At 39.4% G+C, this 21097-nt stretch overlaps 1 protein-coding gene across 1 annotated transcript; it reads right to left on the reverse strand.

The window, feature by feature from the left end:
* Positions 1-952: 952 nt before the first annotated feature.
* Positions 953-19189, reverse strand: dbh (dopamine beta-hydroxylase (dopamine beta-monooxygenase)). Its single transcript, XM_079365159.1, is given in 13 exon segments — positions 953-1391; positions 5091-5250; positions 5592-5719; positions 5949-6008; positions 6431-6469; positions 7792-7935; positions 8117-8283; positions 9187-9289; positions 12079-12255; positions 12640-12897; positions 13903-14049; positions 18472-18536; positions 18539-19189. Coding segments are annotated over 13 exon segments (1866 nt in total). The 5' UTR covers positions 18843-19189; the 3' UTR covers positions 953-1277.
* Between the last annotated feature and the right edge of the window lie 1908 nt (positions 19190-21097).

The raw sequence follows: 21097 nt of genomic DNA on the forward strand, positions 1-21097 counted from the left end.
AGTTTCTTAACAGACCTTTAATACAAAATCTTCCAGATACCTTTAATCGCAAGTTGAGCACCCATGTGACAGATACAGCTCTCTAACGCAGCAGCAGGTATCTGTAGGAACATGTCTTTATAAACTATACAGCCTCTTTCTTCAAACAGTGTTGGTTTATGAAGTCTTCGCTTTTGACACACAACACTACTTAATTAGTGATTGTACTTAAAAATTGTTTACATGCGTCAACATGACCATAGTTCAGGCCAGACAATAACCGAAGTTCATCACACACACACCCTGTAAACAGCAGGTGAGAATCGTCCGCAGATGAAGAACAAGGCTAATGTACGTTAAGGTCCCGCTCGGCTCTCGTGAGTGTGTTGCTGCACGTTCAGCACAAAATGTTTACTAATGCAGAGTGATTCATTGATTCTGCCCAGCAGGCCATTCATCATTGAAATGGTTGTTCTCAGTAGTGGCTTAGGTTAATAACAAGATCTATACAGAAAATGTGAATCAGAGCGATAAAACGTGAAACACAAATGGTCCCCTAGAAAGAGGGGTTTCTTCCACTTCACTTAACAAAGAATGTCTTTCTGTCTTAATGTGATTTGTGTGTTGCAAGAGGCTTGATTGAAAGCAGGTCAGGTAGATTCTCCAATGCAAACAGTATAAATGTTTCAACAAGGTTCTTTTTAATTGGTATTTTTGTTTTAATCGTGTGACCATTGAAAGGGTGTGACTCATTTTGGTCTGTGGGATTAATACATTCTTGTATCAATAAATGTCTTTCAGCCAACCTCTTTGTATCATTTATTATATAACACACACGAAAAGGCACCGAGCAAAAGAAAGTGAGGAGTTAACTAGGGAGTCTTTTTTTTTATGGTTTAGTGTATACAGAAATAAATCAGTGTATTTTTCATGTTTAAAGAATGAGATTAAGACATTATAATAAGCACTTGCATAAAAAACACATTGGTCCCAGCACCAAACTATTCATTAATTGCATTTATATATTTTTTTGCAATACACATGACATTAACCAGTTCTTATAGTGTAAGAAACAGTGTCCCTGTTCCAGTGTCCCAGTGCTTTTAAACAGAACATCTGAATAGGATTGACAGGGATTTATGGTGCTAATACCAAAACAACAGACAATGGGTGAGTATATATTATTTCAGAGCATGTTATAAAAACAATCTGAGGAGGGTGTTTATTTCTCTGTTTAACCTTTACTTGGTGACGTGCCCGAACCCAGGGCGGAAGCTGGCAGTATATTTCCCCTCCACTTAGGCTGTGGGTGTAGGGGGTCGTCCGGTGGGAAGTGCCCCTCCCTCACAGGGGTAGCGAGGTTTTTCAAGAATGGAGGTGACGACTGGCACAGGCTGTTTCTCCCATTCTCCCTGGAGGAAGAGACATAAACATGTATATAATGTCAGAGTTTCACTGGCAAAGAAACCTGGTAGTTTCTTTAAAATGTAAAGGCAGGTTTCAATTTGGTGGCTGCTCATTAGTTACTGGAAAATGCATGGAGCATAATGCATCTTTAAGAGATGCACTCAATGGTGTTATTTGAGTTTAATCTAGTACGACAGTTTCCTGCCCTTTCCGAGGTCCAGTGAATTTACATTGATTCATCTGAGTTTCGCAGTATGCCAGTTAATGTCAATGTTGTCCTGCTTGAGTTACTGTCACTGATCATTTCAGCATGCTTTGAAAGGGAGAATAGGTTTGCATCAATAGGCCCTCAAAGCAGTGGGCGATGGAAGGAAGAATGCTTGTATTGATATTCTTGCTGAGAATGTTTACTGTGCATTCTTTGAATTCATGGACCTGTGTAGCTCTTCCTTTGTTTGTCTGAGCAGAAGATGAGTTGAAGTTCTACTTTTTGTCCCTAACAGCTGTTTAACAAATATCTCAAGATATTGCCTCCAAACATTTTTACTGTATCAATAAAATAATAGCTTGGCTGTGTGCTGGAAAACGGCTGAATTATGTACAAATGGGCCCCAGCTACAGTGACGAACAGCTTGGCTTCTGTGCCAGCACTCGGACAGGTTGTCAATAAAAGGGACTGATATCTCCCGTGGCAAATACACTTACTATTGAAAAAACCTTAGACAACCCTGCTTCAAAGAATCTTTACTATCCCTTCAATCAATGTATGTATTTGCATACAAATGCAGGAACAAATCATTTATGTATTATCACACATTTACAATTCTCATTAAGATGCTCTTTGTACTGTGGAAAATAACTTATTGGCTGTATCTTAAATCTCTTGCCCCCTAGCTTAACTGGAACCAATTGTGTTAGCATATTTGTAATTAAAGGTACACAGTACTTTATAATACTCCAACTAGGCAGTAGTGCTGTAGTCAAGATCACACTTAATGAGAACAAGACACAAACAAAAAAATTAAGGGATTGACACTGAGTCCAGACTGAGACCAAGACAAGACCATAAATAATGAAGAATCATCTTGTCTGCAGAGGGTCATGTCACTCAATAAAACTGTAACACCAGGAAAGTCAAGGAGTAAAAAAGTTATTTGTTTGAAAAGGGGCTGTTTTCCTTCCTATTGCAGTAATAACGTTTAAAAATAGCCGATCTGTGTTGGTCTTCGTCAATTTCAATTTAAAATCCAGAGTCTGCCCAGTCTATCTCTAAATCTGAGATGAGACTAATACCTTCAAGTGTTCTTGTGTTTGGTCTTGAGACCAAGAACTATCTTAAGTGTTACAACAATATTTGCAGGGCTTCTAGATAAAAAGTCACAGGCTGTCCACTTTCTGTCTGAAAGGTTTTGTGTGCTTTTGCGATTTCATGGGTTGACATCAGAATCAGTTTTATTGCCAAGTACATTTACATGCAGCCTGAATTTGTCCTTTGCTGTAGCTACAGCATACCAGACTGGGATGGAGGAGGAGAGGATGGACTCAATGATGGCAGAGTAGAAGTGCACCATCATCTCTGCACACAGTTCTTCTGGGTAAACATCATGGAAAGTACATCCTCCCCTTCCTGGTTGTCCCCACGAAGTGGAAAGACTTTACTGTACACACCGTGGAGTTGCTGATGGTGGTGGGATTGGGGGAGGCTGCGTTTTTCCTTAAATCCACAACCATCTTCAGTCTTCAGAGCGTTAACCTCTAGGTTGTTGGTCAGGTCAATGGCATTTCTTTTTCACATGAATGATGAAATATTACATTTTTGATCTTTGCTCGGCTTCTTTTAAACAAACATTTCAACCTATTGAGCTCTTACAGCACCTACAGCTGGTGCTTTGTTCCTCGGCCTCTCAAAGTGTACCTGATAAATCTGTCGGCAGCAGACGCTCAACAACGAGGGTGAAAGCAAAAGTCTATCCGGTCGAAGTAGGATGGAGAGGTTTTGTGGTTTCTTCCACCATCAGGCTGCTGAAAGACCTTGGCATCCATGGACAAGCTCTGGGACAGACAGATCAGTCTCTGAAGCAGCCAATGGATCTGGATTAAGCGGAAAGACCCTTGCTGGGCTCAAAGAGCACCAACATAAACCTCTCACCAATCCCCCCACCTCCCACTCTATCTGAACTGCTGAGTGGGCTTTTCCAAGCGGTATCAGCCATCAATAAATATCAAGGAAGTGACACGTCACCGACCACAGACAGCCTCCCAAATCCTCAATGCGTCTCTCTTAACTGCTGAGCGGGCATCTTTCAAGCCAGCAGTATCAGCCCTCTTCAACCACAAGCGGTCCTATCAACGAAACGTCGCTGAAGGAGGGTGCCCACCTGATGACATTATCATCCCTCTCCCTCACTTAGATCCAGGATCCAACCCTCTAGGTGGAGGGTGAACAAGGTATGCGGTTAGCTCTAAGCTTGACTCAGGAAAGAGGACATCCCCTGCCTTGTATAGTCCCTTGAGCTGCACCATTTAAATAACTCGGCAATTCTCATGATTGGGCATGAGACACAAGCTTACAGTAGGTTTGATCACCCTGTAGCTGGCTGACGAGGGTGACTCGTGTTAAAAGGTTGAAACACCCCATGACTCAAAGGTACACTGCTGATGATGTGTCCTGTATTTTATGATTCTTATGAGTCCCTGACTCTTTTCTATGGGTCCCTGGCCCTTTCCTTATTCAGTCCCTGAGTCCCTCTTTTCCTACAGTTTCAAGTTCATGACTTTATTATAATGGTTGTTTCTTACCCTTTTGATGATTTGAGTCCCTGACTAGTTTTAGTCTAGGAAAGTATCTGTTTGTGTGCATGTAAAGCGCTTTGGTCAGCTGAAGCTGTTTTTAAATTTTCTATTCAATTAACCCAAACTTGACTTGACTCAATGTTTGCTTGGCTGATCCGTCTCCCCTCTTTTGGTGTTGAAAGGCAGAAACACCCCCTGATTTAAAGGTATACCACTGATGATGTGTCCCAAGATTTACATCTTTCCCCAGAGATACAGCTCTCACGCCACTCTTAACATCAAGGCAAACCTCACGTGTGTGCCAACCATTGGCGTCCCATCTTTCATGATTCTTGTCTTCAGACTGAAAGACTGAACACTGTGAGGGGCCTGATTTTACTTCTGAATGCTGAATTACTTTGATATATTTTATGCATGATTGCTTCACCAAAAATATCTACCCTCAAGAGGTGGAACTACTAATTGAATTGATGCCACATATATTTTGATTCAACAAAATGAATGTCCCTGACAGCATCTTAGCATAATGTAAGAAGAGAACAAGCAGTATGCCTCCTTTTATTAGCCTCCTCCTGATGTTTAAATTACACACAGATTTCTTTCTCTTATTCTCCTCCTTGTCAAGCTCTCAATGTTTCCATGTCACCCAAACTCTGCATTTGACCTGGTTTGCACTTACACAACTGATGTTACAAAGGAAAATGATCAAGGCCCCTGACAGGTTTGAACAGGAGCTGATTTATTCACACTAAACAGAAAATTTGAAAGTGTGTGTTGGGGTTTAGATCACAAGTTAACACGCTTTGATTCAACCGGTCTGACTATATGCTGTCCAACTGATGTCTGGCTTTGAACTGGGTTAATTAGTGGCTTGGCTGGCAATTTAAGCGTGCATGTGACTGGGGACTTACAGGAAAGAGGCGTGCAGTCGACTGGTTGCAGTGCATGGAGATGGGTGCTGTGTTGTATAGGGAGTCCAGCACTTCTACGGTGAATGGATCCCAGTGTAGTTGAGAATACTGCTCAGTCACACCAACCTCACTGCACACACACCGGTCATCTCCATGGAACCTGGGGGGGAGGAGAGAGGGAGAGTTTGACAGAAAGTCGATAATAGAGGATGGCAGAGTGAGATTGAGGAAGGAGGATGAGATTGAGGGGAAAAAAAGTGGACAGAACTTGCGTTGGGAGAACACTTAAAGGACAAAGCAGCAGGATTTCGAGATTAAAAGAAGTAATCACGCTGGTTCCCGGGAGTGAGAGCTGCTGGGGGAGGGATGAGTGTTGAAACCAAAAAGTGCTTAGTCACACTGGAGATGGAGAGGAAGCAGCACAAGAAAAGAAAAAAAAAAGAGAATAAAGGACAAGGGGAACATGCAAATGGTTTTAAGGAAAGACAGAGCGTGTGCTACCTGTTAATGAAGTTAAAGTATTTCTGCAGGTATTCTGGGTCAACATGGGTTTTGCACAACTCCAGCTTGGTGCGAGGGTAATAGTGAATGTAGTTAACGCACATTTCCTCCATAATGCCAAAACCTCCCTGAGGAAAGAAAGAGATTTGGATGGAGGGAGGCGTAGATAGACGACACAAAGAGCACATGTAGGTATTATGGGAGAGAGATTGAAGGATTATGAAGAAGAAGATGGAGAGAGGAGAGAGATCAAAGAAGGCATGATTCACAATTCTCAAGGATATATTCTGTTGTTGTCAGCGCCCAAGGTGAACTCAGAATATAAAAATAGTCCTGGAAACTGTATATGCTGCTCACCACTGTTGGTTTCTTCCTGTCTTCTGTGTTATAAGTACACTTTGTTATGAGGACGTCACCCTGCAGAATCAAGCATAAACACAACAACAGCTCACCAAATTCTAAGTTTATCAAACAAGCAAGAGAAAGTGTTTAAGCTAACTGACAGATAAAGAGTAAATTTAAAGTTCTAGTAGATTGTTGAATTGAATTTTTTTTTGGTGGAGCTCAGCACCTGCTTTTGTCTTGTCTGTCTCTCAAGAACTTCCCATTACGGCGCTGGTTTTACAGCCTGTCCCCATTTTCCCTCACATAAGCACCTTACACAGCAGCGAGGTGTTCTAATTCAATACTTTAAATGCAAAACGGGGGAAAAGGAACATCTGGGGCACTTGCATTCAAAAGGAGTCTGCTGAGCTTGCAGTATAGCAAATTTTCCTTTCTTGCCGGGATGTAGAATACGCTCTGTGGAAATAGAACTACAGTATAGCTGAAATACTTACAGGTAAAACATTCACCATTTTCCTGAGAACTCTGATTGTCTGAAACAAAAGAGACAAGAACAGAAGCAAGTTTTTTTCAATCGAAAGACAGCCAAGGCTTTCAATTTCTATGTTTGATAGTTCATTTGGACCAACAAGAACAATGAAGTCGATGACGTTTCTTTGTCTATCAAATGTAACTCCTCGTTTCCTCTGAAAGTATTTTAACAGTATATTTTAAATCAAGGTATAATTAGACGATATATATGTGTACAACACCCTCAGAGTAATAAAACAGCTTGATCTCAATCTTTTTCTTGAATGCACTCTCTGTAGCTATTAGCTGAGCATGCGACACGGTCTGTTAACTTTGCTGAGAACGGTTTGACAAAGTCTTTATTTGGCTGATGAAGCTGCAGCGTTTACAACGGCACCACCTCGCAAGTACATTTAGATTAGCCTGACATCAACAGCTGGAGATTTTCAGCACGTTGAGCAGATGTCTTTGTCTTTGCTATCTGTGTGTTTGTATTTACCTACTCAAGGATAATGTGCACACAAAAAAAACCAGATGTCTACTGTCTCTCAATTTTCATGCGTTTTTGTCAGTTTGGATGTCGAGCTGATGGACAGGGAGATTGTGTATTACAGTTTTAAAATTAAATTGAGGGTTTTATACGCCAATAGGGTCATAGCTTTTTCCTTGATAGTGGGAGGTCAGCAAATTACATGAAATTCTTAAAACACAGGTAGTCCTTATATAAGGAATAGGGATTGAGTATATGTATGCACTCAATGCTTTTTTTTTTTTATCATCATGACTTGTAAAACTGGGATATGCAGATGTTAAGGGATCTTTTTTTTTTCTTCCTTTGCACAAATTGACGCTATAACCAAGTGAGAGATGTTCATTCCTCTGTGCTGTAAACCTCTATTGTTGTATAATATACATAGAAGCCATATGGCTGCAATGCCTGATGTGTTTCCTCATTAAAATAAACATGGGCCCTTTTAACTGTTTGATGGTTCCTAGACAAAGCCACTATTACTCGTGTTTTAGTAACGTGTTTTAAAAACTTTAATGCCCTGCTCAGTCAGGGAATAAGTTTAACTCAATATCAACCATTTGCTGAAGATTTTTTTTTTTTTATTAAGTGTTTTTATTGCATTTTTTATAAGGAACATCAGAAGCTGTCGAATCATATATTTTCCTATTATAATTCTAAGTTCTTTGTTTTGCTAAATTTTCATTCTGGTGGCATTCAGCTCAGTGTTATGTTAAGTCAACCTTGTACTTTTCGTGTATGTTATAACATACAATGCACAAAGGTTGATCTCTGCACACAGTTCCTCTGAGTAAACGGAGCCCTATTTTTGCTCACCTGGTAGTGTGTACTGAAGTGCTGGTCCTCTTGCACCACCTCCAGCTCTTTACCTTCCCTTACCAAAACTGTCCTCACCCCGCGCCCCGCCAGGTGGGTGTGCAGCTGGGATGCAAACACATAGATCCCCCCGGGAGGAAAAGCCTAGACAGACAAAAACAGATACAAAAAAAACAAACATTTAAAAGTGGTACTCCAAACAAAAAATTTTGTGCTCAAGGGACCAGAACTTGAAGAAAAACATGGCTTCCCAGCTCAAATATTTACCCAATATTCTTAACATTTGAAACATAAAGATTGAAGCGGAAGATTTTCTTATACACACAGTCTTGGTACACTTGGAGGTGCAGTATCCACTGAGGTAGGAGGCGTGTTGTTTGGGTGGGATAGCCATGATAGGCGTATAAACAAGGCCCAGCTCCATTATTCCTGCATCGTACCGCCGCAGACTAGGGGTGTAATGTAACCTTATTCCTGACGAATCTCGACGGTCTGTATGGAGAATTTCATGGAGAATTAAAGTATTTAATATTCAGTCAGATCCCTCATAGAGCATACTAATATACCATCCAGGATTATCTTGCAATAAACCAGGCTACTTGATGTGAATTTATCGTAATCATTGTAATACGTCAGAGAGATGTTATTGAAAGAATGAAAGAACATAACAAGTATGTTGAGTTTGTAATGTTTGCTCTCTATCTACTCCTGCTAAACAAACAACCTGCCACATTTTCAATCTCCTGGGAGTTTATCATGCCTAAGCACAAAGAATTTCAAAGAGCGATTTTTGAAACCTACCAAGGAAAAAGCTTGCTCGTGAAACAAAATGACTGTAGCCTGGCAACACTTCTGAACCGTTAAGAAATATTCTGGTAATATTTTGAAGTGAGGTATGAAAATTCAAATCATAAGTGTTCCCTGTTGGCTTCAGGGCTTATTTCCAAACATCCTTTTCAACACCAGCTCCATCCTTCTTTTGTTAACCCTTTTACAAATTGTACAAAATGTTCTGTACATACTTCAAACAAAATTCAAATGCAAATCACACCAGTTGTGTTTTTATTCTTTAACGTGACAGGTATTTTAAGTTGATATAAATGTTTTCCTCCATATCTATTTAACTGCTGTAAAGTTAGAAGGAGGACACTTATATGGATAGTAATTTAGGACATCTTAATATTATTAGCTCAGATGTGGTTAACGGAAACAAAGTCTTAAGCGACTTGTTCAGCCAAGAGCAAAAGGTATGTCTAGAAAATATTAAATGAATCGCACTGTTGAAGATAAGCCTAACACTTGGGAGAGGTGCAGAGAATCCTAATGTTGTATCGGTAGGAATGAACAAGGGCTTGCGTGATGGTATAAGATTGGATGTGTGTGTACTGTATGTACCAGATATAAGGAGAGGGTTGTGGTAATGAACCTCCAGTCGAAGGAATCTTGAGGAGCCTTGTCCACCCATTGGCAGCCCTGCACCAGGAGGGTAGTAAAAAGCCTGAAAGTAAACACACACACACACACACACACACGTTTTTTTTTCTTCCCATACTGAAAAGATGAATTGGACTCAAATTTTGGGTGCATCTTATTCCGATACTTTCAAGTACTTTCCCTTTTGTTAACCTCACACAACTTTCTGGTTTCGTCATAAAGCATTGTATGATAATGGGGTCATGAGTTTAAGTGTAAGATTTCTCAGCAAAATGCTGGAGAAACACAATTCATTCAGAGACACTGTTAAAGCATTTCTCTTTGGCATCTGTAGAGTCTCCACAGGTGTTTCTGGAATTACAGAGAAAAGATAGATAGATCTTAGGATCTTGAGTATGTAAATGCCTGAACAATTAGATCATAACATTTGCAAAGATAACACCTGCAAAGATAATAGATAACCTCTCTAAGCGCTTCAAGTGTTACCAACATTTTCTCTGGTCTCGTCTATACAGGCGCATGCCAACTTGTAAAATCCCAACCACACACAGAAGTTAAACAAGTTACAACAACAGTTTGTAAGTGTGTTTTTAAAGTGTTTAGTTAAATGTGAATTGGGGATCAAGGTATTTGTTTAAATCATTTTAAACTTTGCATTTTTCAACTGTCTTCGGGCTTTTTGGGGATATGCTGGAGTAGATAGTGTACATTGATTATTTCTGCTTATGAAGAGATCTGTAATGCGTGGTTGCTCTCTGAGGCATACTGGCTCAACTTGGGAGATATCTTTCTTTTTCTTCCTCTTTCAATCTTTGGTTTATGAATTGTTCTGCTTGCTGCAGCAAAGATAATTTAAGAGTCATGTCATGCGCCATTGGCATCAATTCTCCATACAATATTCTTGATTTAATATTGATTCATCATCAGTGTTTTCATCTAGCTTAGAAGGCAGCCCACCTTAAGCCTCTTCTGCTGACACATAAAGTCTGAAATAGAAGAAAGAATTGTTTTATTTAATCATGTCCTCACAGTCAAATCCTCAGAGACTTGCCTTCCTCTCCTTTCGACTGTGCACACACCTCTTTCTCTCTTTCTTTTGTACGTATTCTGACAGTATTGTATTATTGTCTCCGTCTCAAACTATCCCAACTTTATTTTTCCTCTTCTGTCCTGTTCTCTGTTTTGCAAGGCCATGCTTCACATCTGATGTGGTGTTGGGGAGAATGAAACAACACTATAAAGAGGTGATGAAAGAGGCCTGAATATTTCCCACCTAATCTTGTCTTCACAGCTCACAGCCCACAGAAGGCATCCTGCTTGTTTTTGTTTTGCTGGCAGATAATCCAATCAGAGAGGGGCCAGGATGGCTGTGATACAGTGGGGAGCGGAGCAGAAAAATATGGTGACAAGCTCACAGATCCCTGTCCTCTTTGCTTTATGTGACCAGGAGGCTGGGCGCTTGCTCGGTCAGCCGGAGGGTTGGTAGCTAACTAGCCGTATCTTTGTGGTACGAGCAGGCAAAGGAAACAGGTGCCATGTCTCCTATTGTGTAGTTTCACAGAGGAGATCTACCTTTTGAGGGAACAGTATGATTGGTTTCCAAAAAATGAGTCAAAATTAGCTCTCTCGTGGTTTTAGTCCTTTACAAGCATTTAAAACAAATATCTTACTTCTGGTATTAGTTTTTGCTATAGCTATTTAAAGCAGCCAGTATTTAGAAAGACGTTAAAGTACACTAATCAGTATGCTTTTATTTGAGCCTACAAGCCTTTTTAAAGTATTTTTGAGCACAAGAGCATGTCTATTACACAAGAGTGTTAGCATACATGTTCCAATGATAAACACAGACTAAAATAAGTATAGAAGTTAAAAGTTGTGTTTAATGCCACCTAAAGAATGTCTGTCTATGTACTATTTTATATCATTTTTAGGCAATAACCTCCTATAGCCTTTACTATAATTTTCTCCTGTGCTGCTACCTGCTACTGTATGAAAGCTATATTTGCCAGCTGTTTGTTTTCTTCTGGGTAATGCAACAGCTGCCTAATATGAAAATATTAGGCATTATGAAACCTGACCCTCCTCATATTGTGTCACTTTCCAAACAATATACAAAAATATATTGTTTTTAGTGAAGTTTATGTTGTTTCCATAAGTAAGCATGTGAGGGTGCTTCCCACATACAAACTGTCTTTAGGCTCCTAATAGATTTTCGCTATGCGTGGGATCAACTTTCGAACGTTCCCTGCTTGCAGTAAGGGATAAATATTACTCTCGTAGGAGTTATTGTTTGTCTCTTATAATAGGTACTGGTGAAAATTAATCATTTATTCTATTTCTTAATCAATTACATGCAATACTTGTTAGGCCAATATTTATTTTAAAAAATTGTCATTGCATACATTTACAAAAATACTTTGAGTCTGAAATCTTTGCACCATGAGACTTTGTTTTGACCCCAAAAGCCACTTTTATAATTAAATCTTTGAATGAAAAAAGTTTATGCAAGTGAGAGTACAGGTTAATTTTTTATTGTTATTATTATAATTATTTTTGAGGATCTCTATCTTTATTGGCTAGGACAGCTGATGATAGACAGGTAATGTGGAGAGAGAGAGAGAGAGTTGGGGACAACATACACCAAATAGCACTGGGAGTCAAACGTGTGACCAGAGCATTGAGGACTGTAGCTTCTGTACATGCAGCTTGCATACCAACTGAGCAAAACCAGCCTCCCCCCTGTGGAGACTCATTGATATGACTTCTTCAGTTTGAGTTTGTGGAAATGTGGATGAATGCAGTCAGTGGAAGTTAAGTTAACAGACGTGCGTGGGTGTCTGTTTCCCATCATACCTCAGCACCCATGGCCCATGCAGCCAGCACATGGCGGCAGAAGTTGAGCTTGCCCGGCTTCATCTTATCATCGCAGGAGCCGCTGTACTGTGGAACATCACGCATATCCGGGGAACACTCAAACACTTCTATGTGGTGCACGATGGCCTCATTACCTGGAGTTATCGATGACTCATACTGACAGAAACATAGATAGTTGAGAAAGAAACGGGTAAAAAAAGAGAGTCTTGTTGTTTCTGCTGCTGGAATCTGTGTCAACATATACGAAGGACAGGTATGTCAATAGAAACATCTGAAATGTACTATATGCAACCTACAGAGCTGTAGTGTCTTTATTTTTTGTAGTGTATGTTTTTAATTTTCAAATTTTATTAAAACTATAGCGCAACACTTAAGAGCTGGTGTGTTGATATATTTCCTTACATGAATTCTTCTTTATAACCAAGCTGTTTTTTTAGACCAAGCTGGTAATAATTATGCATGTTCATAAGATGTCTATACCCACTCCACTTTGTGTAAATCAACTCAATGTAAGGTGTTTCCAACTATAGATGTAATCACCATAACAATGTGGTTCTTGGGCATGTTTTCAGGCAGCTCCTGTATGAAGCACCAGTAGGTGGTCTCTTGACTTGGTATGATGACATTTGGTGCCACCACATCAAGGGTCTCTACATCTGGAGGCAGGTTGGGTGACGGCGTGTCTGGGCGGAGCATGAGCACTCTCTGTACTCCTGTGTGGATGCTGGAAAGGTTCAGATCCTCCAGAGAGGTGAGTGGTTGATCCAAGAGTCCATAAAAGATGTGCACAGTCCCTTCCTGAGCAATCAAAAGAAAGAAAGGGGGGGGGGAACATGCCATGGAGACCAAGGATGTGTGTTCCAGTTAAAAATCTTTTATGGTTATTATTCAGCTGAAAGGCTTTGACAAACAAAGAACTTTTCATTATGTTGTCATAGTGATGAGCGTGGTTATAAGTCTGCAACGAAGAGATGTGATGCATTACCATGGAAACCATAATATTCATAATGAATGTTTCAGTGCTTCCTTGTTATCTTTCAAACTATTTCATTTCCAAATCTTAAAACATGAGCTCTCCATGAAATCTTGTCTAATCATTTTTTTTAACCTATGCATCAAAGACAGCAATAAAAGCACCTGGAGAGCAAAAATAGGGCAGACACACACTCTCCCACACACACATGGCAACAGAACAAACATACTGTGAATTCTTTAGGTTACACACATGCATACACCCAAACACCAGCCTTCGTGCTGTCTTCTAGCCACCTGTTATCTGTCGAGTTCAGTCGGATCAGGATTGACAGCTGCTATTTTTTTTGCTTTGAGGCTACATGCAACATATAAAGCACCAGGTGCGCTTGCCCTTGTATGGGAGTAGAAATCCAAAAGTAACATACTTTAATACTTCAATTTTATGTGCCCTACTGCTGACAGATTCAGAAATATGAAAAATGGTGTTCGTAAGAGAAACACCTGAAGAATGGCCAGTTATCTTTAACCACATAATTATTTGCATTCGATTTTCTTGCAGACCAAACATATAGCAAATCTGAGTGAGTCAACGGATGTGGAGCCATGTTTGTTTAGTTTCTCCAGCTCATAAAGCGGGGATTACTTTGTCAAATGAGCAAAGAAGAGCGAGTCAAGGCTGCGTCCACTGTGGAAGCCTTTAGCATTAAGAAAAATCAAGCCATTCATTCTCAACATATATTTTTTTAAATTCTTTAATCTGACATAGAGGTGTATTGACTCCTCTAAAAGTACACATTTCATAAAACAGCGTTAAGAGGCATTAAATACCTCTATGAGATAATCTCTGGGATCACAGGTGCTGAATGGTCTCTTGAATAGCAGGAAGAATCCGTCAGCTTTATCTTTGGCTTGAATCAACTCGTAGTCTTGTTGGCTGTCCAATGACACGTGGCCTTCACTGTCACTCCATGCATCCTGAAGAAGAGGACACAGTGAAATCCTTTTAATATTGTAAAACCCCAGCGATTAACAAATAAAAAAAATATTTTCTTCATTACATATATTATTGATTTGGCAAGGTTAGATGGCAAATGATGTTTTCTGAACTGGGATTTTTGTAAAAATTTACAAAAATACTTGTTTCCATCTTAAGAAGAAATAAAGAGAGATTATTGTAAATTACTTAACCATTAATGAATTCATTTTAGGGCAGCTTAATGTCTTTAAAAACAGGCGTGGGAGTAATAATATTCAATTTACAGGAAAGGTTTAGCGGGTCATGTTTAAAGAGACATGAAAGCTTTGTGCCAATTTGTCATATACATGTTATGATGAAGATGATTTGTTTTTGTTAGATTTACTATGAGCCCCACAATGCAAGTGAGTGTAATGTGATGCAATGAGGAAAATTAATTAGTGAAAATTCTTTTGTTTGGTTGATTTTATGAATCCTTTCCTAGCTATTTAAAAGTCTCTATTTCTTAGCCAGGTGCCTTTGCAACAGCTCTGACTATCAGCGCCTGTTTCTCACATCCTTATCTGTCCAGAATAGCGCCTAAGATCTCTCCCTGTATTTTTGTCTCCTGCTTGGCCCTTCTTACATAACTGTCCTACGCGAACTGCAAGGACTCTGAAGAAAACGCTTCAGAAAATACACATAGTGGATATATCTAAAATAAGATAGGAGCAGTATACAGTATGTCGTATGTGTGTTACATGTCTGTGTAAAGAATGAACAATCTGGGACCTTTGTAGATGGCTGAGATACAGAGTGGTATCTTGGTTATTTTAGCTTATTTGTAAGGTTTTTCTCTTAAGATGCTGCTGCAGTGGACAAAAAGACTTTCACTTCTTCTCAAGCTATTTCCAAGTCCGAGTCCTTTTCCCCTCTCAATTCTCAATTATACACTCATATATTAATATGTACATTGAAACAGCTTTTGTACGCAGTGATTGTTCTTCCAAGTGTTTAAGAGATCCTTTCTTTACCTATACTACATAGGGTACTGAATTATTATTTCTTTATAGCTATATTATCTGGAATCTATGACATCCAATCCACTGGCATTTCAAATAACATGGATCAGCTAGATCTCGAGTTGTACATTAGACTATACAGTATAGTAATAAATCCTCTTTGAATAAGAATTAAGTCAGGTTTCCAAAAGGTTTGGTGTTCAGAATCATTCTGTTATGCTAATTTGCTTCCTCCGTATGATATAAAAAGGAAAAACCCCAAAATATGTTGTTATGCAGATGATGCTCTATTTTACAAATCAATGTGAAACTGGTAAGGAAACTCGTGTAGCTAGCTAAGTTGCTTCCTTTATCCTCCTTCCTTGAATGCATTTGGTTCTGATTAATGTGCTTAATGCTTGTTAAGTCTTCGCTTATTGGTGGATGAATGTTGTGTCTGTCTACAGATATTAAAAGAGGGTGGCCTAGATTTTGTCAAGATTAAATAACTCTCATCGTGCATCTGCACCATATCATTCAAGATTGATTGATTGACATGTTACATTCAAACCTTTCCATTTCATGACGAAGGTCCAGAAGTGAGGTACAAATAGTGATTTTACAATAAGAGGAGTCTAAAAAGTGTCCAGAAACTCTAAACTTTATAAATCCCTAGAAATAATCTAAATGGCTTGCGTTTCACCGAAATAGTATCACTGAAAGTCAAACCTTACCAAAGAAAAGAAAGAGAGAGAAGAAAAAAGTATTTCTTCTTATCTCTGGTTTGAAATTAAATGACAAAATCTTCATATTCAAGTCTCAGAGGGCTTATTTAAATACACTGATTTAAAACGGGATTTTGAAGTCTATGAACTAAAGCAAACCTAAAATGTGTGTGTGTGTGTGTGTGTGTGTGTGTGTGTGTGTGTGTGTGTGTGTGTGTGTGTGTGTGTGTGTGTGTGTGTGTGTGTGTGTGTGTGTGTGTGTGTGTGTGTGTGTGTGTGTGTGTGTGTGTGTGTGTGTGTGTGTGTGTGTGTGTGTGTGTGTGTGAGAGTGAGAGTGAGAGTGAGAGAGAGAGAGAGAGAGAGAGAGAGAGAGAGAGAGAGAGAGTCACTCAACAGACCTTTTATCTGCTGGTGGTTTTGCCCTACTGAGGGAAGAGAGACGGATGAAATAAGGGAAAGAATAAAGTCAGATAGTAGAGAGGGGATCAATTTGAACAAGAATAAGCTTTACATCGATGTAATCTACAGTATTTTTTATCTGCTGGGAATATAGAAAGGTTTAAAAATTACAAATGAATGTGGTTAACATTACTGATTTTGTTAGAGTCTGAATTGTTTTGTTTTCCATTATCCTCCTTAATGCACCACAATAAGCAGATAATGCACATCAACATAAACAAAGTACATGTATTGAATGGTTTAAAATTGTGTGTGAGAGCTATCTATCAAACCACACGCATCACTTCATTATCAGATCTTAAGGGCGACTTTACCATATATAGCAGCCCTGATTTAAGGGTGAGCTCTAGTGTAGTGTTATTCCAGCAAAGACTTGACAGAGAATTAATTAACCTAGCATGGTTTTTAGAGACTGCTGTGGACTTATTAGACATGACTATGTGCAAGAAAAACTTTGATGTGTCTTCAGAGAGCCTTTTTTTGTTTGAGTCTACAGAGCAGCCTCTGGAGTCCCGCGTGCTCCTTCTGGCCTCAGATCGAATCGCAGCAGAGATCCTTCGTCGAGGTTTCTTTTCATGTTTTCTCTCTACCGAATGAGTCAATAAATGTTTACAAAAGAAGCTGGAAGATGGATGAAAAGAAAATAGCTCATTCATAAACATTTTTTAAAAATGATGGAGAAATACATAGTTTCTTTGGATGTTAAGGTTGTATAATTATTGCTAATAGTCAAAAAGAAATAAACCATTTGTTTAGCTTACCAGTTAGAGTTTGCAGCAGAGAAAAAAACTGCTGCATTGATTAATACATACATGCAACAACTTGAAGTCTGTCTGAAAAAATCTATTTTCTTCTTTCACATTTGCTCTTGCTATAGGAAAATATAAGGGGCTGATTGAGTTCCGTCATCAGAGTATGATGCTTCATATAAAGGTTAGAGTCCTCGACAGAGCCACTCGAGACTCTTTTTTCACTATATATCCTTTCACTCTTCGGCCTCCCTATCGCTAATAAAGGCACACACAAAATCGAACATACCACAATTAATACAAAATGTAGCAAACATGCACTTTTTGCAATTTTGCAGGAAACAGGGAAGAATGTAATTTTCATTGATGAATAGTTAGATTTTTTGTTTATCTTGAGGCATTGATTACAAGAATCACATTGATCTATTCTGCATGTCCGGCTTATATTCCTTAAAGATAAAAGCTATGCTATGCAATATTTTTGCGGTCATTAGAAGCTTATGCTGTTTTTAACCCGCCTTTGTTTTTGCACTGAACCACGTAGGTCATGGTGATGAAGCACTTAGAAGCAACATATATATTTCTTTATCTGCTGACAACCTTTTGCAAATATATGCATATATTTACATATGTAAATAATAATGATAACTTTATTTATATAGCACCTTTAAAAACAAGTGTTTACAAAATGCTTAGACTTTAGAGAGGAACAGAGGTAAATGGATGGACCAAACTAAAATAAAAGGCTCAAAATACTATTATTCATCATAAGAAGCTGGATTTGTGAACACAGCTTGCTCAAGATCCCAATGTGTCATCTATTCATTTCGTAAACAGTCACATGGTCTGTTAATTATGTGATACAGATATCATTTTCAAGAAGAAGAAATAGAAATAATTCCTGCTTCATATATACCTATAATTAGTATTCATCCTGCTCACAGTGTCTCATGAATATTTACATTCACAAAGGGAAAATGAAAAGAAAGTTAAATAGGATTTCTGTAGCAAGTTGAATGCTCTTTCCAAAAGCATTAATCAGGTAATTTCATTACAAAGGACTCTTGGATTTGTGTGGGACAAAATGAAAATAAGGCATTTCACACATTCTAATCAGCACATGGATTCATTTTGATATGCTAATATCTGCTAATGATTCCCAGATGAACTTGATCTGTTAGTGCAGTTTGAGTGATTTCCAATTAGCTGGGCTGATAACATAATTTGTGACTGTGTGATTGTGAAGCAAGCTGGCTGCCCGCTCCTTGTGCAAAAAACTCCGTTCTCGAGCCCCAGGACCACAGAAGGCTCCGCTCCTCAAGGACTTTATGTAATCCCTGTGCATTTAGGAATTTAACAAGTGAACATAGTGGGAAATTGTGCCAAAAGGGAGTGATAAAAGACAAATAAATGGTTTGATGTACACCGTCTGCTTCACATGCTCGAGTCATTCTGACTTCTTATCACATAGCTCCTCAAATTTAAAATTGAAACGCTTGGCTTCTTACCCCAAAGTAGCTTTTACTTCCAGAGTCCCACAGCACCACCAGGTCAGCATCGGTCAGATCCCCACGTCAGACATCCCGAGGACAACGCCGTGTTTCAGCTCCTTGACCTTCAGCTGCATGTACACCTCCTGGTTGGCATAGCTGATGTTCCAAGCAAGATGTAGATTTCCCTGTGGGTCAAGGGGCACACGAAAAGGCATGGGGAGATGTGGGAGAGGGTTGGATGGGTTCGTTGTAAGGCTGGACACATCGACAGCATTGGTGGTGGGAGCCTGATAGGAAGCCACCAGGATGACCATCAGAGCAGCCAGGGCGGTGAAGTACACGATAGTGACGTCCTGAAGGCGAAGGTTCTTATTGAAGACCCTCATATCCTGAATTTGAATCCTAATCTCTCTTTTTTTCCCAGTTTTTTTTATATTTCTCCTATCTCCTCTGGTATGTCTTTCAAGCTTACTCACTTTCTACTCACAGCTAAAGTTGATTTGGAGTTCAATCCCGAAGTCTGGAGGACACTTTCTTAAATTCTGTAGTTTTCTAAGAGTGCTTAATCTCCAAACTCAAACACTCTGCGGATTCTTCTGCTCTGCTTTCAGGCCTCAGTCGACTCTGTATCTCTCTCGCAGCGGTCAGGTGAGTTTGTTCATGCTGTTGTTCCCATGTTTTTATCCTCTTAGGCCTGCAACATTTACAAAGTTGCTTTTCATCCAACGTTTCCCTGTTTCTAAGCCCTGGTGGGTATTGTCTCTTTCTCTAAGCTACTGCTCTGTCTCTCTGTGTCACGCTGGTTTTTAAAAGACTCCTCCCTTGAGTGTTGTCTGTTTGTATCCTACCTAATGGTATTAGATTTGTTGAGGAAAATTGGATTGTATCCTTTAAGCCCTGGGGTCAACCATGATTCTGCACATCTGCCAGCCCCTAATTGATCCAAATTCAACCATGGACATTATCAATGACAATCTGCTTGGACTAACTGAACTTTATGCCCTCTCCATTTCTGTCTCTTTTCTTCTTCTTTGGCTATTATGATGCGTCTTCTTTGACGTCTTTTGACAAAACAAAATTTTACGTGTGACCCGGCTTTTTGGGTATTTGATTCAAAGAAGGGATCATTAAGTGCTTGCGTAGCAGTCAACAAGGCAATAATGCATTCATCTCTTTCCTCAACCTGCCGCCTGAGGCCAGACAAGACCTTATTAAAACTGCCAATTAAGACTTTGAAAAGCAAGACGGACATATTCAGGTTGGTTTCAAAGGTCAGTAAAGCCCCTGCAGGAGATTGTGTGATCTTGTCATCATGTGTGTGTATATATGTTTCAAGACAGGTGAGGTTGGACAAAGGGATGTCAAAGGATTAAAGAGAATTAAATGCCGGTATTTGGCCTGTGCCTTCCTTCTGCACACATTTGAGAATCAATACTGTCTAAAAAGATTACAGGCAGGGAGGTTTACATTGTACCAATTTGGGAATTACAGAAACACTTAATGCAGTCAAAGAATGAACTTAAGTCAAATGACTAGCCTGTGTGAGTGATTTTTGCATTGTTGCACCTCTAATTACACAGATTTTCAAGTATAATGAACTTATTAACAGAGCTTTGTTATGAGGTCTTATGAGTCTTCATAGTTATTTGGGTTATATGCTTCTATTAATGGATTCTGCATTTTTATTCTGAGTCTGTCAGCGCCTTGAAGAGACGCAGATTTTGGTGTTGGACGTTTTATAGTTCCTGTTCGTAGCATAAGAAGTAAGCGTTTGATTTGGCATTTGTTGTGCGCAGGTAAGCAGCCTGTGAAGAGCACAAAGGGCCGGAAAGCAATTCTCCGTAATCCAATCCTAGAATCCATCAGCAGTCATCTGCCATTTGCCTTAAGTCAGAGTCTATAAACAAGATATCTGCAAGCAATTGCAGCCAACAGTCTGTTCGGAAAGGTTTTCCTTCAACAACAATTCTATTCTTGCTTCTCAAGTTGCAACTTGAATACTAAACAATTGCAACTCACAGAAATAGTACAGGCCAAACGTCCTTTCATCACTAACCTCTGGCTACACCATGAGCCCTGAAAAGATGGCCTTTACTGAATGAATGTGAGATTGTTGGCTGTACAGAGTGATGGTAGTGTACGTGAAATTAAACCTCATGTTTACACTATTCCTGCTCTACATTTAAAATGTCTGTGATTTTCCGTGAAAGCTTGTCATCAAATGTGCTGGAAGTGGAGTACAAAGTCTGTGGGTTGAAGGAAAGTTTGTACATGATGTCAAAACACTGAATCTGTTTGACAAAAGATGCAGCATGAGAGCAGGCGGCCTGGTATCATGTTTGTTAATGTAATAAAGAGCGTTAGTGCCTGAGGGCTTAAGGAGAGTTGTGCGTTTGTCCGTCTAATGTCGCTGGCCTTCACAAGACTCTGTAATCTTTCTCTTTCTTTATATGTCGTCTATTGTTTCTTTTCATCTTCAGCGTTGTCACACTTTTACCTCTTTAACATCCGTCTCTCCTCCGTCACACTCCGTCTCTAAAGCTGATCACCGTCTCCCAATCTCCTTGCATTTTCATTTCCCTCACAAACACACTTATCTTTCTGTTGCTGCTGCTACTTGTGTGTCAGCAAACAAACACTA

Source organism: Symphodus melops (assembly GCF_947650265.1).
Source record: "Symphodus melops genome assembly, chromosome: 16".
Lineage (NCBI taxonomy): Eukaryota > Metazoa > Chordata > Actinopteri > Labriformes > Labridae > Symphodus > Symphodus melops.